The sequence below is a fragment of the Epinephelus moara genome, chromosome 16 (genome assembly GCF_006386435.1).
Source record: "Epinephelus moara isolate mb chromosome 16, YSFRI_EMoa_1.0, whole genome shotgun sequence".
NCBI lineage: Eukaryota > Metazoa > Chordata > Actinopteri > Perciformes > Serranidae > Epinephelus > Epinephelus moara.
This window is the reverse complement of record NC_065521.1, coordinates 12,950,648-12,977,892: the sequence shown is the minus strand read 5'-3', so window position 1 is coordinate 12,977,892 and position 27,245 is coordinate 12,950,648. Positions and strand designations below refer to the sequence as shown.

General features: G+C 40.1%; 1 protein-coding gene across 1 annotated transcript in view; it reads right to left on the bottom strand.

The window, feature by feature from the left end:
* Window positions 1-1,936: 1,936 nt before the first annotated feature.
* calcrl2 (calcitonin receptor-like 2) overlaps window positions 1,937-27,245 on the bottom strand; it is a 37,524-nt gene continuing 12,215 nt past the window's right edge. The window contains exons 2-13 of the mRNA XM_050064415.1: window positions 19,873-19,930; window positions 19,301-19,478; window positions 16,545-16,652; window positions 16,326-16,438; window positions 13,268-13,359; window positions 12,099-12,228; window positions 11,704-11,857; window positions 6,635-6,695; window positions 5,529-5,595; window positions 3,673-3,891; window positions 3,123-3,164; window positions 1,937-2,918 (exon numbers count right to left, since the gene is read on the bottom strand). Coding sequence (XP_049920372.1) covers window positions 2,634-2,918; window positions 3,123-3,164; window positions 3,673-3,891; window positions 5,529-5,595; window positions 6,635-6,695; window positions 11,704-11,857; window positions 12,099-12,228; window positions 13,268-13,359; window positions 16,326-16,438; window positions 16,545-16,652; window positions 19,301-19,478; window positions 19,873-19,930 — 1,507 coding nt within the window. The 3' untranslated portion in view covers window positions 1,937-2,633. The remainder of the gene's footprint in view (window positions 2,919-3,122; window positions 3,165-3,672; window positions 3,892-5,528; window positions 5,596-6,634; window positions 6,696-11,703; window positions 11,858-12,098; window positions 12,229-13,267; window positions 13,360-16,325; window positions 16,439-16,544; window positions 16,653-19,300; window positions 19,479-19,872; window positions 19,931-27,245) is intronic.

Below are 27,245 nucleotides of genomic sequence, written 5' to 3'. Positions count from 1 at the left end.
TTCATTTACCTGCCAAGAACTAGCCTATAGCTTTACCAACCAAAAGTCAAAATATGACTGCCCTACAAAGGCAAATAACAAACTACAGAAACACTTAGGAAAAAAAGTTTAAGTTTTTCAGGTTGGCTGGCAAACAGGGTGACTGAGAATAGAAAGGAGGTAATGCCTTAATTTTATGGTGTTTTGCTTTTGGACAATCTTCATGAAGACATTAAACGTAACCTATCTCTGTTTTACAATGTGTCTGTCCACATACTATTAATGTTTATTGAAACCAACCAATATAATTAATTCATTTACAATGACAGCTATTTCTACTCTACTGAACTGGATAGCGTGGATTTCAAAAATTGAATTTTAATGCTGTCTCATTTAATTATGTGTAATAACAAACTGGATTACTAAATTAATACAAATGGGTATTTTTCAGTAAAAAATGACACAAATAATCTGTAAATACATTTAATTTCAGCTTTAGCTAGGCTAGCTGTGGCTAGCTCACCAGCTAGCTTTAACTTGTAGTGGCTCTCTTGCTTTAGCTGTCGTGTTAGCTGTCTGTCTGATGGCAGTAAATGTGACAGCGGCTTCTAGACGAGCAAAACATTACCAAACCTCAGAGCAGTCACACCAGTTTGGGTTTTAGCTTGGTTTTTCTCTTACACCTTGTTTTTATAGAATTTCTATGCTTTTACACACCATAGTGTTACACATTTTGTAGGGCAGATTAGTCCAAATTGCCCTTCAAAATGAAGTAGTGTATGTTCAAAACTTTGAGCCTTTTGGCCACCATACACTTCCTGTTGTTGTTGTTTTACCTTGTTAATGAAATAATTCTCTGTGTGGTGTGATTTGTATTTCCTGAAAGAAGGGTTAAATGGGGATGCTCTTTCCTCGATAAAAACATTTAAAAGAACATATAGATAATATATATGGGCTGACATTCATTGGTCACAGTGATGCACAGGTAAAGCAGGCAGTGCATTTACATGGACATGAACAACCTGTTTATGGTAAGGTTTTTTGGAGTAATCCACTTGAAGGGATAGTGCACCCAAAAATGAAAATTCAGCCATTATCAACAGTACTCACCCATATGCCGACGGAGGCTCAGGTGAAGTTTTAGAGTCCTCACATCCCTTGCGGAGATCGGCGGGGGGAGCGGCTAGCACACCTAATGGCTGACGGCGCCCCAGACTAACGTCCAGCTTACCCGTGTTTACATCATGTGACACATGCACCGCAGGGAGAGACAACAGTAACCACAGTAGCTAAAAGATAATTTGCACTACGGTCTTTTAGCAAAGGACAGCCCAACATGTCTGAAGACTCTGAAATTGAGGAGGAACAGCGTTTCTTTGTTGAGCCGTATTTGATTGAGCCCGAGTATACGGACGTGGAACTCAGGCTACTGGACGAAGCAGCTTCCGCAGCTCATGAGCCTAACCCTCGGCCAGCCGCAGAATACTGGAGTCGAGCACTGGAAACCTGGTGGTGTAGTTGTTTCAAATACAAAGCAGTGCCAACGGATGAGGAAAGTCTTTGCTGCTCAGACTGGGAATTGGCGATGCCTGCACTTGAGAATCTGGACATCAGTACTGACAAGACTGCTGCTCTTTAGAGATCGGTGATGCATCACCGATCACCCTGACTGCGCACACGTGAGCGCGGAGCACAGAGAAGCAGTCAGAGCTACAGGCTACAGTGAGGCTAAAAGAGTTCAAATGACGTTTTTCGAAACAACTTTTTATGTCGGGGCTTCAGGACACTTGGATCACTACAGATGAGCATGCTGGAGATATTTTGTGGTTTCAATTTTGTGTTCTTGGATGTTAGTCTGGGGCGCCGTCAGCCATTAGGTGTGCTAGCCGCTCCCCCCGCCGATCTCCGCAAGGGATGTGAGGACTCTAAAACTTCACCTGAGCCTCCGTCGCCATATGGGTGAGTAGATAATGGCTGAATTTTGATTTTTGGGTGCACTATCCCTTTAAGCGTTTCAGCATATAAACCCCATATTCCCTTCATGAGAAACCTAAATATGCTAGCTGGAGTTCTCTGAAAGAAACTGGGATGTATACAAGGAATATCAATAACCTTATTTCTCCGTGCTAATGTTATGCCATATCCCGAATATGATCATAAGTGGGATAAGCCTCATGAATGGGTTATTGATGTCCATCTAATTGCAGCCATTCAGAGGCATTATAAGGCAGTGGATTGACCAAACATGCAGCTCTGCATTTGTAATATGAAAATAACAGGTTTAGGATTTGCAACTCACTCCATTTAAACAGAAAATTATAAAAACAAGGCAAAGAATAAAAACAATAACTGAAACACATAAGTGGACTCATTACAGAATGACACCATGATATAAATGACTTTTTTTTCATCAGTTCATACAAGTCCAAAAACTGGAGCTGTTACTGTACTCTGTACTGTGTGTGTGTGGAACATCACATGCTTTTTAAGTGCTTTTCAGATAATTTGGAGCTACATACACTGCCCAATCAGCTACACTTTATTTTAAAAACTCACCCGCAGCCTCTCTGTTTTTCAGTCTTCTGTCCTTCTGTCTACACATAAGTAAGTGTCGGTGTTTGGCACCACAACTATCACCACTCTGTTTTCTCCATTCAGATGTTAGTGGTCTCCGAGTTGTAGAGCATGTCTACCTCCCCGTTGCTGCATGTCTTCTGCTGCCCGTTGGCTTTCTGCTCTACCTGGGACAGGAAGTGGCTGTCTTCATTTTGTTCGGACAGTGCAGCAGTGGGATGCTCCATGCTGATGGTGGCACGGCTAGTTTCGGTAATGGAGGAGGAGTTGTGGTAGCTAAAGTTGTTGATCGGTGTGTCTCCCCAGCCGGTTTTACCCCAGGCTGACTTCCACTGAGCCCACTTCCTCTTCAGCGCTGTCTGGGCCTGAATGTCAACAATGAATGTCAAGTGAGAATTTAAATAAAGTCATCAATATTTTATTCTATTTCTTTTCCAAACTAATGTGATTGCATTTTTTTTAGAGTTAAGTTTAGTAAGACTGAGATTTCAGTTCATTATCTGGGCCATAACTGAGTCCCAACAGTTTTAAGTATCATTAAAACATGAAATGTGAAGGTTTTAACGTACCTCAGCATTGCAGAAACAGAATATAATTGCCACCAGGAGTCCCTGCAAAGCAATAGGACGTTGTTTAAATATTCATACAGGAACAGATGTCAGTGAGATTATCCTGTAAATAATAAATGTAAATGAATCATCATGGTTTATTTGAAAAACATGGAACAAATGAGGTACACAATCTTTTTGTTTAATTGCTGTGAATTCAGAACTGGCAATCAGAAGCCTTAGCCCAGTAATAGCACTTGTTTATTCTAATACACTACCATACTTTGCAGTGTAGTGGAAACTGTTGAAAGTAGTCCTTCGCTTGATGTTGTTGCTCAATGAAAATGGAAGGAGTTTAATGACATTTAATACCATGAAAGCCTTCATGCCAAGTACCAACAGAAAATGTAAAATCTTATATGCAGAGATGTATTCCTGTGGAAAAACTTGCAGATTATAAGTGTAAAATTGGTTATAGTGAGTTTGTTTAACACATTTGAACGAGTCTGTGGCTAGCAGCAGCAACAGCCTTTTGCTCGAACTTTAATGTGCAGTTAATTGTTGACTGTACCTGGAAATGGCTGAAGATATGTGTGACGAACTCAAAGATGGCCCGGCTGATGCGTCCTTCTGGCCTCCAGGGGAGGAGGATGAACTGGACTCCCAGCAAAGGGATGAGGATGAGGGTGGCTCTGACCGCCTTCATGTAGGCTGTGGACTCAGCACAGTGGGTCTCTTTTAACTTGGTGATTAGAACCCGGACGATGTTCAGGAGGAAGAAAAAGTTCACCTGGATATATTGATGGTTGATGACATAAGAGTGGAAGAGACGGGAAAGACAGAGATTTATGACATTCAGTAGTTGACTTGACTAATCCTACAGGGATGGGACATTTTTTACATATTATCTAAAGAATGACAATGACTGGCCTGATGGTGGCACCATAACACCTTTAAATAACAAGCTCATGGACATAACCCTCCTATAACCTCCTTCCCTTGTCATTCAAATGGTGAAAGCACATTACCTTTTCGATGAAATTTTATTTCACTTTCCTGACAAAAGTGATGGTAAATAATTTAAAAGCAAAAAAAAAAAAACAACCCCAAATGTGGATGTTATATGTTTATATGTACTTATATGTATGTTGCCCCATTGTTGTACCATTACAAAGTTATTACAGTAAATCAAATGAAACTACCACAAACTAAGGTCAAAAATGTTTAACTGCTTTCACATTCCGTTGCATATTAATATCAGTACTGTTTGGTATTTTGTTTCTGATGAACAGACCTGCCAATAAAGGCAGTAAATGAGAAACTGGTTAATAACTGCTGGTAGTGTTTTTGAATTGACTGCATATTTGCATCTACTGTATACCACAGAGTATTTACATTATGAGTTTCAGCTCTAAGTACTCTACCACTCTGCCTTTTGTTGTTATTAAGTGTTATAAAAGCAGTTTTGTAGGTCGTCTTAACAAGATAAAATCTATTTATAATAATAGTAATAACTGTGTGTATACAGTCACCGGCCACTTCATTAGGTACACCTTGCTGGTACCAGGTTGGACCCGTTTTGCCTTCAGAACTGCCTTAATTCTTGGTGGCTTAGATTCAACAAAGTGCTGGAGACATTCCTCAGAGATTTAATTCCATATTGACATGATAGCATCACACAGCTGCTGCAGATTTGTCGGCCATGATGAGAATCTCCCGTTCCACCACATCCCAAAGGTGCTCTATTGGATTGAGATCTGGTGACTGTGGAGGCCATTGGAGTACAGTGAACTCACTGTCATGTTCAAGAAACCAGTTTGAGATGATTTGAGCTTTGTGACATGGTGTGTTATCCTGCTAGTAGCCATCAGAAGATGGGTACACTGTGGTCATAAAGGGATGGACACAGTCAGCAACAATACTCAGGTAGGCTGTGGTGTTTACATGATGCTCAGTTGGTGCTAAGGGGCCCAAAGTGGGCCAAGAAAATATCCCCCACATCATTACACCACCACCACCAGCCTGAACCATTGATACAAGGCAGGATGGATCCCTGCTTTCATGTTGTTTACGGCAAGTTCTGACCCTACCATCTGAATGTCGCAGCAGAAATCAAGACTAGACCCTAGAGATGGTTGTGTGTGAAAATCCCAGTAGATCAGCAGTTTCTGAAATACTCAGACCAGCCCGTCTGGCACCAACAACCATTCCACATTCAAAGTCACTTAAATCACCTTTCTTCTCCACTCTGATACTCAAACTTTGAACTTCAGCAGTTCGTCCTGACCATGTCTACATGCCTAAATGCATTGAATTGCTGCCACATGATTGGCTGAATAGCTATTTGCGTTAACAAGCAGTTGAACAGGTGTACCTAATAAAGTGGCTGTTGAATGTATGTAAAGTATGCCTTTATTGACTACTCACAAGCAGTGCAGCTTGAATGGGCCCATGAGTAATATAGATCAGCTGTGTGTGTGAGCTGATCCAACACCTGAAACAAATGCAGAAAACAAGAAATCCTGAATTACACTTTTCCACCACCAATGAGCTTTCACATGCACAGTGACATAAGTAAACTGGAAGACTTAAAGGGGACCTGTTATGCTTTTTCTATATTTTCTGTCACATATAATGTTAAACTGTTGGATGTGGCAAAATGTGGCAAAAGTTTCAAATAATGAGGTAAACCTATGTAAAAGTGATCCCTTAGAGCAAAAATATCAGGCTTCAGACCGTTCTGAATGCTCTGTTTCTGTTTCTTTTCTACTTTCGAGACAAGCTGATGTCAGCTTGTGACAAATTTCTTTATATAGTCATCTACTTAAATCAAATTACTGCAAGTGTTATTATTACATACACTGCTACACACAGCTACATGCTAACATCAGGGAAACACGTAATCTTGGTTGCTGATATTGTTATTTTTTCCCCTGATTTCAGATCATATTCCCGCTGGAACTTGTGAAGATTTTGGTTTAGAAGCTTTTATTGCTGATTTCCCGCTGCAGAAAGTGCAGCTTTTCTCCATCATAGTCACTCTCGCAGCTGCATTGAGGTGCAGAGACGCCAAGATAAGACCCGCAAACTCTGACCAATCAGAGCAGACAGGGCTTTTACAGAAGGGGGGACTTAAAGAGACAGATGCTAAAATGGAGCGTTTCACACAGAGGGTGAATACAGGTGTTTCAGCACAGACAGTTTGAGGAAAATAAAGTGTTTTTTTTTTAAACATTAAAGCGTGTAAACGTGTTCTAGTAGAAACCCAAATTACAACCATGACCCTGGAAATGAGCAACAAAGGTCCTCTTTAATGAAAGCCTGAATCAATCCTCAGTAGTGCTAGAGTCAGCAAACAAAGGGCTCACGCAAATACCACTTGATGAGACAAATCAATATCTTACAGAGCTGAGAGAAAGAGAAGGAGAAACTCCAGCTTGTAGATATGCTTCAGTAAACTGCATACGGCAACATTTTAGCCTTGATCCGGACTTGTGCTTTACAGTTGTGACAACAGAAAAACAAAATCTTACTTGTCGTCATAGTAGAGCCCACGAGCCACAGCATACGTGATGGCAGGAATGATAGGAAAACCTTTGGACAGAGAGAGAGGAACACAGACAGAAATATCAGACCGACATCCTGAATCTCTACAGAGGCTTCTGCTGTTACGTCATAATATTAAAACATATTGTGTAAAGTAATACAGTACCTTCTTATGTTAATAGAACAGATCAGCTTTAAGTGTTTCATGTAAAGACAACAGCTTTTAGTCATGTAGTATTTTTGAGTAACTTAGTTTGACATTTTGGGAAATATTTGTATTCACTTTCTTGCGGCTCAATATGAGGCTGGAACCAAGAGATGGTTAGCTTAGTTTTGCATAAAGACTGCATACGGGGGACACAGCTAGCCTGGCTCTATTTAAAAGTAACTAAATCCAACTAACAGCACCTCCAAGACTCACAAATTCACACCTTATATGTAATATAGTCTTCAATTCATACAAATCCCAACTGCAAAAACAGTTTGTTATTTTACAGGTGTATTGTTTTTTTTTTTTTTTCTTCACTTTTTGTGCAGCTTAAACAAACCAGACATGATGTTTCTAGTGCCAAGATAACCAGCTGGTGGCTGTAGCTTCATATTGGTCGCACAGGCATGTCAGTGGTATTGTTTTTCTTCAAGTATTCCGACCCATATGACCACATATGTCATTTGTTCATACCCTAATTTGACCCACATGAGCGTTTACTAAATTAGTAAGGTTAGGTTTAGGAAAAGAATCATGGTTGGACGTCGTCACATTATCTACATAACATGAGCATGTAGCGTGATGATACATAACTCAAAATAACTCAATGCTGACTTTTGGTTTCACACAGGGGACAAACAGCAATCTCCTGAGTCAAAGTCCTGTGTTTTTTGACCAATCCATTCACCCTGACAGCCTCTCTACGCAGACTTTGTTGCTTGTTATACTGAAGTTGGGTTGATTTCCAGTTTTACCGGTCTGGTTCAGTGTATGAGCTTAAACCAGTTTAATTTTATGCAAACTAGCTGAACCGACATTTGTCATTATGACACGCTCTTGTGGCTCTGCTGATCGGTGTCCCATAACTATACGCCAGGTTAACCCTTGGATGGTGTAGGTGCTTCACAACTGCTCGCCCGTCTGCGTGTGGAGATGTGTATGTCTGACGAGTAAGCTATACTAATCATATGCCACAAATCGGTCCTGCTCGCGCAGCATTGTGTGCTTTTTTGTTTGTTTGTTTTTTGCTGTATAAAACTACGATAAAAGTTTTCTGTGGAAGCTGTGTTTTTGATCCCTGTGCATCTCTTCCGTATTCTGGTGTTGTTTTTGCCGCTCGATGCTGCGATTGGTCGCCTTTGCTGTCGTCATCAGACGTATCAGCCGGCGAACTACTGCCTGGAATTACATACACACATGCTTGAAACAATCAAGCAAAATGCCACCAAAAAAACCTACGATTACGGAGGAGGAGATGGAGGACATAAAGCGGTCGCTCAACTTCATGTCAAGAGAAATTTCAAACATTGCCACACAACAGAAACTGCTACTGGACATGATGGGACAGATCAAAGATCTGCAAAAACCAAATGTTGAAAAAGACAAAAGGACAGTAGTATTGGAGTCTCGGGTGGCAGATCTCGAACACTACACTCGCATGAATGACCTGATTATCAGCGGGCTGGAGACCAGACCCAGGTCATATGTGAGAGCTGCTGCAACTGCGAGTTGGGAGCCCACCAGGGCTGATTTGGACTCAATAGAACAACAGGTTATCACCTTCTTTGATAGCAAAGGAATAACTGTGAACAGTAAAGACACTGAGGCCTGTCATCCTGTAAATTTTACTAATGCTTGACTTATCATGTTGATCTGTTCTGTACGACATCTACTGCAAGTCTGTCCGTCCTGGAAGAGGGATCCCTCCTCAGTTGCTCTTCCTGAGGTTTCTACCGTTTTTTTCCCCTGTTAAAGGGAGTTTTTCCTTATCTGCTGCCAGGGTCCTAAGGACAGAGGGACGTTGTATGCTGTAAAGCCCTCTGAGGCAAATTGCGATTTGTGATATTGGGCTTTAGAAATAAAATTGAACTGAATTGAAGTTGTAGTTACGCATATGTAAGGGTGAATGATAGACTGTCTGCAAGTCGTCACTACAGTCTATGATTCAGATCAATCCCTCACTTACTCACAGCTCCACCCCCTCATCCAAATATGGTCATTTCTGGCTCCAAAAAAACAAGATGGCGACAGCTGAGATGCCAAACTATAACAAGAACAAGAACAAGAATCCACAAACCAGTGGGTAGCTACATCCATTATTTTACACAGTCTATAGTCATAATAAGCTGCTTGTAAAAACAACCTATTGTATTGTTCTTTGGGGGTGGACTGTCTGGAATAACAATGTTTCTGAAAAAGCTGAACTTTCCTTTGAAGCAACTTACTCAACCAAAGTGGGTAAAATACATTTTCATGTAAGTTTAGAAAGTTTACAGGTACTGTACCGGCAGCAAAAGAAGTGAGGTCAAAGTGAAGGTGGCACATAGGACATGTGTCATGCTCATTACAGGCATGTTATGCATAGATATAAAAAAGATGTGAGCTGTAGAGACATGAAAAAAATCCATCATTAATACATAAGAGCTGGATGCCTGGATGAGAGCTGAAGTGAAAGCCCACTTATCGAAGCACAGATACATTCAGGTTTCAAGGTTACATTCTTGTGAATTATAGTCACAAATTGCTGATGCTCACATATATTCAGGTGCACTTATGATTAAATGAGTGTTTTGGCACTTGAAGTTGGAAGACTTCACAGTACTGTTAACTTTGAAAACAGTGTCTGGATAATGCAGTACCTCCACTTGGGCTGCTCATAATGTAAAATGAGGTATTAGCATCTTGTTAGTCGCCCACAGAATGCAATTGTAATGTACTGTATTACTACCCTGGAAATCCAGAGTTCTCACAAGAGCACAAATTGAATTTGCTCAGTGAGTCAACCCTAACCCTAAATCTTTCTAAATTTGGGTCTGGATTTCCAGGCTACTGTATTACTGCAATTCCTCAATATTTGTCGTATGGACACAAGTATAAAATGGAGGCAAAGGAAATTGTTTTAAAATGACACCAAATCTAATATCACAAAACTAAAAAAACGAAATAGAGGAAATAAACACAGAGGAAATCCAAAAAAAGCTTTTTTTTTACAAAGCAACGATATTATGAGGCAGGGGGAAAATCATTGAAACTCCGAACATATAGTTTAAGAAAACAGAAAGCAGACAGAACTATTCACAAAAGAAGAAACCCCACAACAAATGAAATAGAAACTAGCCTGGAGAAAATTCAACAGTGCTTCCAAAAATGCTATAAAATATTATGTTCCCAACCGCAAACAAATGATGACCCCCAAATTGATGCCTTTTTGTCCCAGATACATCTTCCAAAGATCACTGACAAACAAAACGTAAGATTAATATCTAAAATAACAAGAGAAGAAATTCAATTAGCAATAGGGAGAATGAAAGGGAGGGAAGTCCCCCGGGACCGATGGTTTTCCCACAGAATGGTACAAAACAATGCAAGATCAACTAATTCCAAAACAAACCCAGGATGAATATTCTCCCACAGATGCTGTATCTCTTTCAGTGTCTACCAGTCAAAATACCACCTCAAACATTTGTAGAATGGGGCAGATTAATAGCAAGATATCTGCGGCAGGGGAAAAGGGCCAGAATTAAATTTAAAACCCTGCAATTAAGAAAAGAAAAGGGGGGAATGGGCCTTCCCTGGTTACAAGAATACTACTATGCAGCCCAGCTGAGACCTTTGGTCTGCCTGTGTTCACCAACATACGCTGCAGCATGGAAGGAAATAGAAGGCACGATGATAAAAGAAATCCCAATAACAGCCTGACTAAGTGACAACAAATTACAGGGAGAACAGGAGATCCCAGAAGACTCAGTAACAGGCAGTTTTCTGAAGCCCTGGCAGGTAATAGTTAAAATCTGCAGATTAAGAGATGTATCCAAAATTATGAGGTGAAATGTTTATGATACAGGCTTTGCACCAAATAGAACCGATGGCAGATTTAAGATATGAATCTCAAAAGGTTTGACTACCTATTATTCATTTGTCCATGAGGGGACATTTCAGAGAAGCCCTACAGAGGGATCATGGATTGGGAAGAGAGGATGTTTTTTAGATACCTGCAAGTGAGACATTATTTTAACAAAAATCTGAAAGAGGTTCCAGGAAAAGGTAAATCAGGGTTCATGGAGGTGTTTTTATCATTTATTAAGCCTAGATCATGCAATAAAATTATCTCTAAATGATATAATACCGGGCGGCACGGTGGTGTGGTGGTTAGCACTGTCATCTCACAGCAAGAGGGTTCCTGGTTCGATCCCGGGTATGGGAGCCCCTCTGTGCAGAGCCTGCATGCTCTCCCCGTGTCAGCGTGGATTTTCTCCAGGTACTCCAGCTTCCTCCCACAGTCCAAAGATGCATGACTGGGGATAGGTTAATTAGTGACTCTAAATTGTCCGTAGGTGTGAATGTGAGCGTGAATGGTTGTCTGTCTCTATGTGTCAGCCCTGCCATAGTCTGGCAACCTGTCCAGGGTGTACCCTGCCTCTCGCCCAATGTCAGCTGGGATAGGCTCCAGCCCCCCGCAACCCTCAAGAGGATAAGTGGTTAGAAAATGGATGGATGGATGGATGATATAACCATACAGTTATCCAAATAAGAGAGTACAGAATACATAAAGAAGAGGTGGGAAAAGGAAGGACAATATTGGTCACGCTGGAGAGCTGGGAAAAAATATGCCAGCTACAATGGTTCTCAACCAGGCTGAACACATAGTGGGAGCTCCGCTGGAAAAATATTGTGAGATTTTTTGTCACACCCATTCAGACGCCACACCAAGGCAGCGGGAATGATTGTTGGAGATTTTGTGGGTCAAATGAGGCCAACCACTTTTATATATTTTTAGATTGCCAGGTGATAAGGACTTACTTGGAGGAGATCCACAAACACAAAAAATATCGTATCCTTCTGACTCACCCCATCCCAGGACGTAGTACCAGAAGAGCTGTTGTTCCCCCACAAACACTGCCACTATGATGAGTGTGTGGAGGTAGATGCCTTCACACAGCATCCAGAAGTAGTTGGAAGTGGACGTATACTGAGTCAGCGTAGCCAGGACCTTACAGCTCACCTGATGGACAGGAAATGGTAAGACATGATGAATTCGATTTTTGTCCATAAGGAAAATAATTCGTAACAGAGACCCACCCACAGTTTGAGTGATGTACTAAGATATGGACTTTAATGCATAATGAGCACACCTTTAAATTACGTGTGGGCCATTTTTTAACATAGGGAAATAAGCCAAGTGAAATGAAATTCATTTGTGTAATGGGATGAAATATAAATAAAACATAAATTTGGTGGCTCACAGGGTGGCTGGTGTTTATGCCTTGGTCAGTGACCATAGTGAGCGTAAGCCATATTATAGTAACAATGGAGTTTAAGATGAAGGAGAGAAACATGTTCTTGTGGAGGGAGATTCTCTGGCAGCTAAGACTCCTGAAAGAGAGAAACAGAAAGAGAGAAGGTAGGGATATATTAGATTTTTAAAAGTTTTTACAAACATTTTTAAACTGAAATTGCTATAGCTGATATTCTGTGCCAGAATTCAACAAGGAGGTGGCTGAGCCGGCAGTTAGCAGCTAATGGTGGTAATAGCATGAACTGTGCTAACAACAGCAACAGTGCTGACAGGCTTTAGGTTTTCACTACAACACCTCAGTGTTGCAGAGGTATGAGCACTGTAGGAGCGCTAGGGTTGGTTCTGAACTCAGTACTTCTAAGAACATGTTGTTAACAATTCACGTTAAATCCATAGGGGCCAAAAGTCGGTACCTGAGAGCGCAGCTGGGTGAGAATGCTAGGGTTTAGACAACAAGCTGAAGCATGGTAGCTAGCCGAGAAGCTCTGAGACCAGCAACAGAGCTCTGCAGAGCCCCTAGCCATGGAGCTAAGCAGCCGCTAAGTCGGCATCCCAGTGAGAGATTGTAAAGTACTGAAAAAAGATACCAGTACTGAATTTCAGGTACTGGAACCAGTAGCGCGTTGGCCATTGGCTAGTCAGTGGGATACACCCACAGGGACATGATGCACTAACTTGTGCTAAACACTGCTGATCCATGTACAACAAAAAAGAACAGAGAAGTTTAGATTACAACACACATAGAGGTAACTTGACTTCATCCTCTGCTCAGGACGCCATTGCTTCACTATATCTTTACATAGAAAAAAAAGGTTTGCTGCTTTATCGATGCTCTGAATGTATAGAACTCCTTTCAATTATTTATTTATTATTTACCTCCCACAGTTACATTCATTGGGATGGAAAAGCCTCTGCATTATGTGACACTAAAACTGATATCCAGCGCAGTTGTTTTATGTTATAAACATCAGCATTGTCTACTTATATTGGTCTACATTCAAGCAGCTCCAGCCATCATACACACACTGACACTGAAATAGGAAAGAAAAAGTCAGAGAGGTATATGAAGACTGTCGATGTTAAGTCAGATCAGACATTAAAAAAACCTTGACTCACTTGAAGTAGGAGAAGATGATGAGACAAATGATCAGGGAGACTACAGACAGGCCGTGACCCAACATGGCAAGGTAGTAGATACTGATGGCAAACTGCAAGGACAAAAAATTTTATTCATAATAAATATACACCAATTCTCCAATTGTTAAGAATGCACATATTTTAAGTTCACAAGCGAGACCAGCAGAGTAAAGCACTTGCAGTGTTTACATAGTTTGCATCTATACAGTATCAACAGCTCAAACACCTCTTTGACAAAAGCAAAGGACACATCTGTGGAGAATATGAGCTTTTTGGGGAAATACAGAGAAGAAAATGTTTCCTGAATGGCCATGAAGTCAGATGCACTGAAGACAATGATCACAGTGCTGGCCAAATATCATGGCAAAAAAATGAGATTCATGGAATACCGTCTGAGACAATGTTTTCAATTACCATTCCTACAGAAATGTCTGCGTGCAGCGCTGTAAGCTTCGCCACTCACCAAGTGGAACAAATCCTAAATGACTTGCATGTTTAAGTCAGTGTAGACTGTACTTGTAGACATGAGGTGGATTAAAAATGATTCATCCAACATAAAAAAATAGAGACAGAGAATTCACAGTAGATTTGCATTTAAATCACTACTACACAGAGACATAACTACATGTTAGATGAGTTGGAATTCCAAGGATGTAAAGCGGGGGGAAGAAATAATGTGTGCAGAAATCTCACGATCTGCTTCAAAGTTATAGAGTTTTTCTGTGACGCTAACAGTAATTTTGCATCTCCTAATCTGATCATATATAATAACCAATTTATACAAAAAAGTAGTGGAGTGTAGTGGATTTTATTGATGGTATTTATGTCACTTGTTAGCTGCTGTTTACAGGCTCCAGTGTTCAGAACACACAAGTCAGTGAGTGAAGACTGCAGTTTACCCTTGGTTATGTTGTCATGCTCAGCTGTCCAGGCGCAAATAACTTTTGACTATCAGATATCAACGTCTGTCATAAACCCTTCTGGTGTTGTTTCCTGTAGCCAGTTCGGATTACAATTCCACATCGTGCCAGGCAAAAAAGGGGCACTGCTGCACTTTGCATTTCATCATTTCACAGGGCTCACCATAGGGTTTAGTGCAAAATAACCAATGTTGTAAAAGAAGTCAGTCATACAGGAACATTAATGAAATGATGCTGCAACTGACTGCACTTTAACTTAATATCCATGACTAAATAAAAAATAAATAAATATATTATGCTGAATTTTAAAAACCTAATTGTGAACTCAAATGTTTGAATAATCTTTAAAGCTGCAGTCTATAAAGTTAACTTTTTGTCATGTTTACTGAAACTGTCACTTTATCCATACAACAAAAAATGAGACAGTTAATCTGTGAAAAAATCATATTCCTCTGCCTCCTCGTATTGCTTCTAATGACCTTACCAGATGTGAACGAAAACAACCAATCAGAGCCGAGGGGTCTCTAATGCAGCTTTAAATCATGTCAATTACTGCTGTCAAACTAGGCAGTGCTGATCAAATATGAATCAGGAATCTGTCACTGCATTGCCTATTTCTTACCTTAAATGTTTTCACAAACGTATTTCAGTGCACTGTTTAGCTGTAAATGAGAAAATTGGTCTGGCTGGTGGGTGGTGCTTGATTTTTACTCAGCTGTTTTCAACATGGCAGCCAGGTCACAGACGTTCTTATTTTACAGCTAAACAGTGTTTCTGAAAACATCTGAAGTGAGAAATAGTCAATGCAGTAGACATGATTGACAGCTGCTTTAGAGACTCCTTGGCTCCAATTGGCTGTTTTCGGTGCACCGTGGTAGATTCTAGCAGATGCCAAAAGAGGCAGTAGGAGGAGGGACATGATTTTATTCACAGTATTCACAGACTATCTGTCTCATATACCACTGTCAAGATATAATGACAGTTTCAGCAAATACAAAAACAAAAAGCTATTTTCATACAAGTTACTAACTGTAGCTTTAAGCTTCCCCTGAGGAACTTCGTTATACTCAGCTCAGAAAAAAAAATGACACAAGCCACTAGGTCAGCCACCCAGTGGTGTGGCATTTTATTTTTATGCCCATAACACAATATTGTTATTAGTTCTGTTAGACGTTGGATACTCACAGAGCAAACTTGCATACATTTGTAAATTTGTGCTGTGTTGCTATTTTGTTAGTCTAGGTCAGTGGTTCTCAAATGGTGTGCCGCGGCACAGTGGTGTGTTGTGATGCAAATCCAGGTGTGCCATGCGATTTTTTGATAACCACACATTACTACTGCAATATTCAAATGGGCCTATACAAAAAAGCATAACTCATTTTTTAATTGACTATATCAGTATGTTGTGCACACCCATTTCCTAATAAAGAGGCAACTTCTAGTTAAAAAAATGTAATTTAATTTAATGTAATTTAAAAAAAAACTCCACTGGGACCTATTTGTCACTGTTTGCTCATGGGAATTATTAGTGTGTGACATATCAAAAGCCCTGATTGGCAGCCAGTGTGAGGGATGATAACATTTATTACCTCCGCCAAGGAGGTTATGTTTTCGCCGGCGTTTGTCTGTTTGTCTGCAAAATAACTAGAAAAGTTCTGAATGGATTTTAATGAAATTTTCAGGAAAGGTTGATAATGGGACAAGGAACAGATGATAAAATTTTGGTGGTGATCGGTAGAAGCAAAGTGGATAAAATAATAAAATGGCGGGAAATCCGAGCTGCTTGGCGGAGGAGTGCTCTAGTTGTCTTATGTCGTGATATAGAAGCTATTGTGCACAGATATATCCTTGGACACAGAAAGTTTGAAAACCATTGCTCTACCTGATAGCAATTTGCTAAAACCCGGTAAATGACATCTCTTCTTGTTTTATATAAGGTTAATGTTCTTTGTGCATTGTCCCAGTTCAAATCAAGAAACATACATATATACCTGAAGAGTATGTAGCCACTAGCCAGGGCTACAAGCCTCTTTTTTTTCTTGGTGACATTAATTTGGTCAAAGGAGTCGAGGGAAAACCTCTGAAATACACAGCAGTTTCACTGTATTGAGTTTTACCTTGCGTTTTTCTTTGGTGTAGAAGCTACACTGGGTGTAGTTTGTCCAGACTCTGTTGCTCTCTGGGTGGTGGAACCACTGGCCGTCAGGATTACACACTTTGGTGACCTTTTCTGTTGAAGACAACATTATAATTCACACAAGCTAAAGCTAAAAGTGCACAATATAAACAGTTCCTTTTTGTATATGTGAATATGTGTGTGTGTTCTAAGTCCTTACCAGAAGGGTCAAAGTCAGAAAAGTATCCAGGACACATCTGCACGACAGTTCCTGGAGCTGTATCCCCCCAGCACAGCCAGCCGTCCCACGTACGGTTACAGTAAGTACCTACAGAGGGCAGTGTGAACATGACATTAAACTTGCAGAGCTTGCAGACAGTGGAAATTAGAGATGGGAATGTATGCATTAGCTTTTAAAATGACACTTGACACTAATGATACACTGCTTGCTGTACGTGCAGTCTTTAGATATTAATGTAATCAGTCCCTTACAATCCCAAACAGGTGGTGGGCTAGAAAGGTTGTAGAAACGTATAAGTGCTTGTCTCAGTGAACTTTTAAAAACAATAAAGTACAAGATTATACCATGGTACGTACCATTCATATATGTAAGAAATAATAGGCCAGGATAACATTTGCAACAACCTTTTGAGAAACAACGTAGCAGAAAGCCTACTGTAATGTGCTATCACTCAACACATAAACTATAACAGCTGTGTAATGAGTCTGTCCTGTCAGTGGCTCACATATCAACAGAGAATCATTAAGGTAGAGATCTTAAATTTTTAATCAACTTCCTGGCAGGATGAACTATGTAAATGATCTATTCAACATAAACAGTGCGTTACACTTATATAACCTATGTGTTTAAGTGCAACTGGCCCATGTCAACAATAGACGGAAACCTGACGGTACCAGGTTGTACTGCAGCATGCTGGGAAATGGAGCACAAAATAACATTTCAAAGGCAGTGAAAAACTAAGGTATACTGGGAAAGAGACAAAGGGCAAGTTTCCTTTCTTTCAGACTCACTTCCTCTCTCTCTCTCTCTCTTTCTCTCTCTCTTTGTGTATATCTAAAGTATATCTAACTCTGCACATTAGAAATTAAACTCACTGAACATCATGCAGAGCAGAGGAGAAATGCACCAAATAAGCTATTTTAAATAAACATATGTGACATCATTTGTGCTAACATGCTAATGTTTAGCAGGTCTAATGTTCACCATTTTAGTTTAGGGTGTTAACATTTATGCGAGGACAGTATTTGGTCATGAACCAAAATATTTGACAAATGAAAATGTATACCTGATGATGGTGCAAGATGAAAGGTCAGAGGACAACCAAAGCAATTACATGAATGGCTATTCCACACATAGATAAATCAAGGGATCACCAGAGTCAGTAGGCGTCATCATCAGGGGACCATGAATTAAAGCAATCCATCAGTTAGGTTAACATACGCTTTTGAGATGACTTTATTATTGTAGTAAACTGTATCTATTACTGATGCAGTAAAAGCATTTATTAATTCTTACAAGAATATTTTTCCTCCTTTTTATTTACATCTTTGTGGATCCCAGCACGACAATGGTGCTAAAATAGAGTCCATAGAGTTAATGGCAAGGCTATCTAACCACAATAAAAAGTAATTTGTTTTAAATGGATTTGTAATGAATGTGAATAAATTAGCAGAGGGAGTGATTTCATTAAAACTGCTTCAGCACTACAACTCAGATGCAAACTGTTGTGACTGAGGCCACACACACCTTCGTTTTAACACAAGCGTTTAAGCAGCATAATCTCCATCCATATCAACATACCCAAAAATATGTACACTGTGCATGCATGTGCCAGTGTAAACAGGAAGGTGATTGTCTACTCTGTAGCTGGTTGCTTAGTTACAGAGAATACTGTGGAGATGGCTAAAGTAAGACCAGAGATTTCTTTGCTTGGACCAACAAGGAGGTGGAACTGTTACTAAAAGTAACACTTAGAGTCATTAAGTCGTTACAAAGCAAATACGGCAACATACTAGAGTGGTACTGGGAGCATTATCCATCGCCTGAGGAGGTCATGGCAATGGGAAAGCAGTACTTACACAAGAAAAACAAAATCACTTAAGCTATGTAAATGTAGCTATAATGTTTTGACTTTACAAGCTGTGACTGATAAGATCCAATTGGCAAGTGAACATGGGTGTCTGCCTCATAGATTCCCAAAGTCTCTGTTTCCGCAAAACGCAATCCCAGAGTTCTTTAAACTAAAACGGCATCAGAAGCATTTTCAGAGGTCTCTGTTTTAGGGGTTCCAAAACGCCAATGTGGTGTGGGCACGCATTTTAAAACAAAAACGTATTAGTGTGGATGTAGCCTTATGTTTATCTGCCAACCGCCAGAAACAACACATGTTAATACCATAAAGACATGTACGTTCCAGCTGGATGGCTGTCATCTGGTGAACTGGGAATGAAGTCATACTTCTACTGCTATTATACACATGTGATTATTGTCACATACATATACTATCAGATGTTAATATTTACTTTCAACATATTGTACCACAGTAGCCAGAATCATAATTATAATATTATTACTTTCATTAATGTTGTTGTAAGCTATTAACATTACCGTCTGTCCTGCATCTCTCTCTCTCTCTGTCTCTCTCTCTCTCTCTGTCTCTCTTTCTGTCTCATTGTGTCATACGGATTACTGTTAATACGTCTGTCCGTCCTGGAAGAGGGATCCCTCCTCAGTTGCTCTTCCTGAGGTTTCTACCGTTTTTTTTCCCCGTTAAAGGTTTTTTTTGGGGGAGTTTGTCCTTATTCGCTGTGAGGGTCCTAAGGACAGAGGGATGTCGTATGCTGTAAAGCCCTGTGAGGCAAATTGTGATTTGTGATATTGGACTTTATAAATAAAATTGATTGAATTGAAATTGAACAGAAAAAAAGGTTTTAAAGGTTTAACAGTTTTATCACCTTCTTCTGTACACGGCGGATCGTGGATTATCTTCAGGTAACACTCAAACTGAGCAGCCAGGATGTGGTTTCGGGACGCTCCTAGTACGGTGGATATGTCACTGAAGTTCTCCTCCTGCTCCTCCAACACTGCCTCTTCGTCAGCATCCATGGACCCCACATCCTCACACTGGCACACCTGGGTGAAAATTCACACACTGTATATTAGAGATGTTAGAAAAATGAATGTCTCCTCCTGATATACGCTTTCTTGTTAGAGACTAGCAACAGTTGACAGAGGAAAATTGTGCATTACCATTGTAAGTTTTAATTGGAAAATAAAAAGGTATACTGAGAGAACAGTAAATGGGCTTTTATAAACACATGGAGGTGATAAACACTTGCAAATAGCCGGTAAAACATGCTCGGCTAAAACGTAATGTAAAGGTAGGACATTACTGGAGTATGGAAAGATTCAATACTGCGTGAAAACCTTAGTGTCAACATTCAGGGCGTTGAGAGTAATCAGCTATTTATATAGATTGAAAAGGAGAGAGCTAGGCATCTACACACACTCACATGATCACACTCACCTCTGTGCCCAGTGCCAGTGCAACTATCAGTGAGAGTGTCAGGGTCCTCCACATGTTTCTAAAAGAACAAGAACAAGGACAAAACAGTTATTAGACACTCTTATACCTGATCGCCAAGTAAGAGAAGTTACTTATTCCAAAGCTGGGGTTCTTAGGATAAACAGAGTATTCTATATATAGCCTATAGTATTACACAAATAAGAGGTAAGATAGGATAAGAGTCTACAGCATTTATGTAAGAGAATAGGATACAGCATTGGAGCCCAGGCTTGGTTCATTCCTGTGAAAGTTGCTCAGTGGTTCCCCTTCTGGGTATAAAATTATCTGGATCTTTCTCATCCGTGGGCCCAAAGAGCAAGCGCACTATTGTTCACTTTAACCCTGCGCTTCCCTAGTGCATGGTCTCTGGGTCGCTCACATTATGAGAAACGGTAGGAAAATAACTCTGGACTCAGCTATTGGTGAATTTTATATTTTTTGGGAGATAATAATTTAGATACTGGCTATTTAAGTGTTCAAATTACCCACTGATTTACAGACCTCTCCAACAGTGGCATCATAGAAAGGACCTGGAAGCTGTAATTCAAAAGTTTGGCCATTATGTCACATTGGCTTCACGCCCAGCACTGCTCGATTATCCAATTCTGCTGTAGTGATGGTTGGCCATGGTCCCCTGGGACCACTTTGCCTTGGGAGATGCTACAAGGGGCTATTAATCCTGGACAACACAGCTCCCAGGATCACGGGGACACGCAAACCGCTCCACCACATTAAAGTGACGATTCTTGAAGGAGGAGCCAAGTGTGAAGCAGTCCGGACGAAAGTCAGCACCTCCAAGTCTGAGGCCATGGTTCTCTGCCAGAAAATGGTGGATTGCCCCCTGGGGTGGAAGGGAGTTACTGCCCCAAGCAAGGGAGTTGAAGTATCTCAGGGTCTTGTTCATAAGTGAGGGTAGAATGGAGTGTGAGATGGATTGGCACAGTGTCTGCAGTGATGCAGGCACTGTGCCAGACCGTCGTGGTAAAGAGAGAGCTGAGCCGAAAGGCAAAGCTTTTGATTTACTGGTCCATCTATGTCCCAAACCACACCTAGGGTCATGAGTTCTGGGTAGTGACCGAAAGAATGAGGTCACAGATACAAGCGGCCAAAATGAGTTTCCTCAAAAGGGTGGCTGGGCTCAGCGTTAGAGATAGGGTAAGGAGCTCAGACATCCGGAGGGAGCTCAGAGTAGAGCCGCTGCTCCTTTGCGGGTGCCTCCTGTTAGAGTTGTTCCCGGCCTCGGACAAGCGGTTAAAAAAGGATGGATGGATGGTCTATGGCCATGCTAGCATTTCTGTGAGACTGTACTTCAGCCAGTTATTGTTTTGAGCTAAATGCTAATGTCAGCACGGTAACACATACACAGCAACAATGCTAACATGCTGATGCTAAGCAAGTATAAAGTTTTGTATATTCAGCGACTTAGTTTAGCATATGTATTTAACCCTGTCTCCTTTGAAAATAACGCTTGTATATTACCAAATTGCATTCATTATCATGTGACATAATCGCTTTCTGGATTACGTAGTGTGCTCAATTCGCACGGAGGTGGTTGGGGTAGACGGTCGACTTACAAAGAGCAGGACTGTGACACCAGAAGCCCAGGTTCACATCTAGACTCCTGTCTTAGGTTTAGGGAAAAAAAGTACTTTGGGTACGTTTAGGGAAAGACTGGGATCTTGGTTAAATGTTAATAAAAAAAGGTAATAATAAAAACAAAACATTGCAGTTTCTGTGAGTGGATATTATATTGCAAGATTGTCTATTCTGGAGGAAAAACCAATTAAATATGTTGTCAGTGAACCTTTTGCTGATCCACTCCATATAAACATTTTTTTAAGGCAGTTAGCAACATTTCCTCATTACGCTAATATATTTCCCTCAAAAACTTATTTGCTCTTTCATGTTAGCTGTGTATACACAACATTTATAGGAGACAGGGCTGATGAACGACAATAACTTGTTTACTTTACAGAAAACAACAAATACATATTCAGAGTAAAGGTCTATGACCTAATGTATGAGAGTCCCCGAAATAAATAAATTTGCTAATGCCTGTGGTGATTTAAATTCAAACAGTTTGTGAGAGTGCATGGTCTCACAAGCCTGCTAATGTATGCTTATTTACAGTAGCCGTGTATTTTCTCATCTATCAGGACAGGAAGTTCATGCTCTCCACTGCCCACTCAGGGTCAGAGTAACAGATATGCGTTTGTTATTATTTTGGGCAAAAGGTCAGCAAGTCCCCCCTTGTGTTTCCTCTGTAATGAGCCAAACAAGAGTAAAATAAACACAGTGTAAGGAGTCATAAGAGAGAGAGGTGACAATGGCAGAGTCTTTGAAAACCAATACATGATACACAAAGTGTCTCTTTGGTGATAACATGATAGGGTTTTATTTATCTATGAGACAGACTACTGGCTACATAGTGCTTGGCAAGCTTGACATAACACCCTCAGCTGTTCAGTGCTCTTAACTTTGGTTTAAAATGCAATATAAAGTGGTCATTGTTGTCAATCACAATGTCAGATGCTCTTCTCAGCTGAATGCAGACTTGTGCTGACTTGTGCTGCAAGCTTTGGAGATGAAGGCAAAGGAGCCAACCAGCTTTAAAAGGTAGTAAACCTGACCCTTTCTTAGGAATGACTCCAAATGATGACCACTTCTCTAAAAAGCTGAATTTGTCTCCACAGCAGCAATTATGTGAACGTCTGTCATCCCCATTATTCTCCATGATTTATATTGTGCAGACGACATGTTCAATATTCAAAATCTATTAAAGGCTACAAAATATATCAACTGAATTACTTGCAAATGTATAAAATGGCGCACTTAAAAAAATATTATTGGGCCTGAATATTAAAGTAATTTAACATTGTGAATCAGCAGGATTAAAAAAAAAAAAAAATTCTCAATGTAAAAAATGCAAATGAAATGTAAATGAAATGTAATTGGCATACTGGAAACATTAGGATTCAAAGGATTTAAGCCCAGTTTAAATGTGTGTAGCATTTAGGGGGATATATTGCCAGAAATAGAATATAATATTCATAACTAAGTTTTCATTAGTGTGTAATCATCTGAAACTAAGAATTGTTGTGTTTTCCTAACCTCAGAATGAGCTGGTAATATCCACATATGGAGCAGATTGGTTTGAGTAGCCCAGAGTGGCTCAAGATAGGGCTATTTGTGTTTTTGCAGCAGCCACCATAGTTTACACCCTTGGCACACGGAAGAAGTGTCAGTCTGTTGCAATCTGCAACCTTACCACTAGATGCCACTAAATCCCACACACTAGACCTTTAAAAGTAGTTACAGTTCAATTTTATACCAGAAAGCTCTTCTTTGAGTAGAGATGGAGATGTAAAGGAGAGAGAAATATGAGGTCAGGGCCAGGGGTGTAAGGGGTTTTGAGAACAACTGCTTTGAATAGAACCCATGGGATTAGACTTTCTTTTTTCCTTTCTATCTACTTGCTCATGTAGAGCAAGAGACACATGTGAGCATCATGACTGTTGACGAGCATATAGAGGGAAAAACAACATAGCCCAGATTTAACTGAAACAGAGCACTTTAATAAATTATGTTGCAGTGAGCATTTAAAGCATAAGTTAATACATAAACAGTGATTTTGTGTAAAGGCTCATACCCAGAGCGAATGATGTGCAAAGGTTGCATTGAAGCAAGCTGTTTTGACTCAGCCCAAGACACAAAGGTAATTATTAAAACATTTGCAGTAAATAACTTTTTGGTGTTCAAGAATGTAATATTTATATAGCTAACCTTTCAGTTATTGTCTGCAGTGACTCACATTTTGATGCTGGAAGGGTGCAGCGTGCGAACTATTGAAAATGGGTCTGATTTCACAAAAATTATTTGATGCTACGAGTGCTAACTGATGCTGAGGTTTCTTCTGGCTGGATTTAAAAGTCTATGTAAACTTTACCAAGTACCACCATGAAGTAAAAAAGGCTTAAAAGAATACTCTGATATTTAAGAAAATGAGAAGATAAGTAGACTATTTCCTTTCTGTGTGTCAGACGCTGTAGCTCCTGACTCGTTTAGCTTTAACGTTAGCTTGGCAAAAAGACCGGGAGCAGGAGGAACTGCTAGCCTAGCTCTGCCAAAGATTCTTTCAACAACTCTAACCCTGTCTTATTTACAAGTAGTTGCGATTAGATACAGAACAGCCTACCTGCCACAGTTCGAAGATGACAAAATCTGCATAACAGCACCTCTGACACTTTACAATTAGCATCTTGTTAGTTTACTCTATAGAGTTCTGCAGGGATGAAAGTTATATGTTGGCCAACACCGAAGTTAGCATCACCCTGGTTACCTCGCCAAAAAGTTTTGTTCAGCAAGATAATCTTCACAAATGAACACCACTTTTATGATTTTCGAAGCGTAAATGCAACAAAGCTGTGAAGCCATGTTTGGCGTAATGACGTTCTCTAGTCTCATGTAGCCACTTGTTAGCAACCGTCTTTTTTAAGACATGTAAAGGCTTCAAAATTCACGAGTGGGGTTATTTACTGATATGTTTTATGTCGTGTAACAAAATGTGAAAGTCTCTTAGGCTTGTGTTGACCACAGACCAAACACCTCTTTGAAAAAAAACCCTGACTTTGGGATGAGGGAAGCAGGAATGCTAAAATGCTAACTCATTCCTCAGCACTCTATACAAAAACAGTATAACCCCAGTGGTGTAGTGGTAGATGATGAAGTGGTTGTACTACTTGGTAGATAAGTAGGTTACTGATGAGGAAGTGGGTATACTCTCCTTTATTTTCCAATAGCTGTTTGGCTAATAGGTGGGTATACTGTAACAGACAGAACAGAAGGTGGGTATACCCCCATATACCTGCGTAAACCCTCCACGACACCACTGTATAACCCTGTGTAAAATTGAAACTGATTTTACACTTTGGTGTTTGTATGGAATAAAATGAGATATAACAAGTAAATTTGTGAGCTTTAGAGGTGCTGTTAGGTGAGTTTTGTTATCTTTGGACTGAGCCAGAACAGCTGTTTCCTCCTATTTCCAGTCTTTGTGTGCAAAGCTAAGCTAACCGGCTGCTGGCTGCAGTTTCATATTTAAAGGTCAGACATGAGAGCGGTATCGTATCTTCTCGTCTAACTCTCTGCCAAAAAGTGAATAAGCCAATAACACTGCTCGGTGCTGCAGCTTCCTCTACCCCTCCAAGAAAGGTTTTAGTATTGTTGACTGCTCTAAGATCTAATGTTCATGTAGAGCTATTTCTTTTAAAAACAATTTAAGTAGTGGGATTAGTTGGGGTTCTTTGAGAGCCCCCTAAAAGAGCACAACCTCATCTGCCAAATCTAACTGCATAACTATTTACAGAGTGGATCATGGTGGGAGAACTCTGTAACAGACGGAGGAAAATTAAGTTGTTCTTTACCGTGAATGGTCACTGGTAGATGTGATAGACTTACTTAATGCCCCTTGGCATTCAAACCTTTCCTACAATATAGATTTTGCTTTTGTGTCTCTACTACTTTTTCTCTCCTGCTTCCTCCGTCTTACACACACAGAGCATAGGCTATAATGCTCTAAAACCTATCTCCTAAACATACTGCACTGGAGGTCACTTGTAATGTCTGTTATCTGAACTCTATACGACCACACCAGCACATAAATACTTTTCAAAGCCTTTCATCTTCTCTTTAAACTGTTTCCTACCAGCAAAACACAAGAGAATCATACTCTATAGCAGCCATCTACTTTCTTTCTCTTTTTTTGTCTTTTCAAGGCAACATTTCAATCTACAAACTCTGGCATTCATTTAGCCTATAATTACAATTCCATTCAATAAGAACCAACAAATGAATGCCTTTCTATCTGTTATGCCCACAGTTGCCTCTAGCAATGTATTGTTTCCCATCAGAACATTGTAAATCCAAGGACACACAGACTCAAACATTATAATACCTTGGCAGTGCTCGCTGTGTGCCATTCTCACCAACAAACACTGCCCACAATCTATCTGTGAACTGCTGCCAAGTTGTCTGCTTTGTCTTTGTTTTCTGGTAACAATATAAACTGAAAGGTTGCTGCATTTGTCACTTCCTCTGTCCCTTATTTTGTCCAGGGCCACCATTGGTAATTGAGGTGATTGAGAGCATCAGATAATTATGACACACTAAATAGCAAATACTAAATAACAAATACATTGACAATAGCAATGAAGGAAAGTGCAGAGACACTTGTAGAAAAAATGAAAACATGTCTTGCAAACGGTCCACCATTGGTTAATGTTTGAGCTTTAAATGTCAACAAAATAAAGCCCACACAGACTAATACTATTTACATATTTATGAATGTTTGTACGGGTCTGTGTGTATATGACAAAGTGTGTCTAAACTCTACTCCATATTGAAGATGAGTGTCTGTGTTTTCACTATCTGGATGAACCATTTTTTGTGTGTGTGTCTCTCCTGTGTGGGGAAATGAGGAAAAGAGGAGTTTAAACTCAGGTCAAACAAACACACACACACACCCACACATATAAATGCTACAACTCTCTTTTTCTTTCTCCTCTGTCCTGTTGTATCTTGGCAATTCTTTGGCAGTCTTTCCTCTTAATGTACCTCTTCTGTTTTTTCTCTTCCACACTGTCATCTGTCAACATTTATCTCAGTCACTCTGTCACACGTTGAGTCTCTGTGTGCGCAAACTCTGCCCACTCCCTCTGGTTTTCGTTTCATGTCCTATTGGTCAGCTCAATTCTGGAAAGTGATGGGGACATAAACACCAAAATCACACAGATGAAGCCCAATTTTACACATCAAAGTCTGTTTGCAGGTCTTAGGAGTACTACTGCATGACAAAAACTGTGTAAAGCCCTTTGGGGCTCTAGAAGCAGCTGCATGAAGTCAGATTCTGCTGCATCGATTTAGATTGAACTTTTATGTTCTTCATTGTGAGACCATGAATCTTTTAAGAATGCTAAATTGGTGGAATGCTCTTTTACGATTGCCGTTCATCTTACTCCTGTAACCTATATTACTAATTTAAAAAGGTGAAATATCACCTCATGTACTCAGGTTTACTTTAAAGGATAAGTCTAGACTTGGAGGATCCCTGAACCGGCCTAGCAGGCACAGGCCCACGGGCCTAAAGTCAGAGAACCCACTGACTTCACCTTCAAAAAGTCACTGTAAGAGACCAACCAAGAATACCAACCAGGAAAAGAAAGAAAGTCAGAGAAAGTCACAACAAAACAAAACAACCACAAACAGACACAAAATGACTTCAAAGAGACTCAAAGCAACTACAAAGAGACTTAAAGGGAAATTTCAGTTTATTTCAA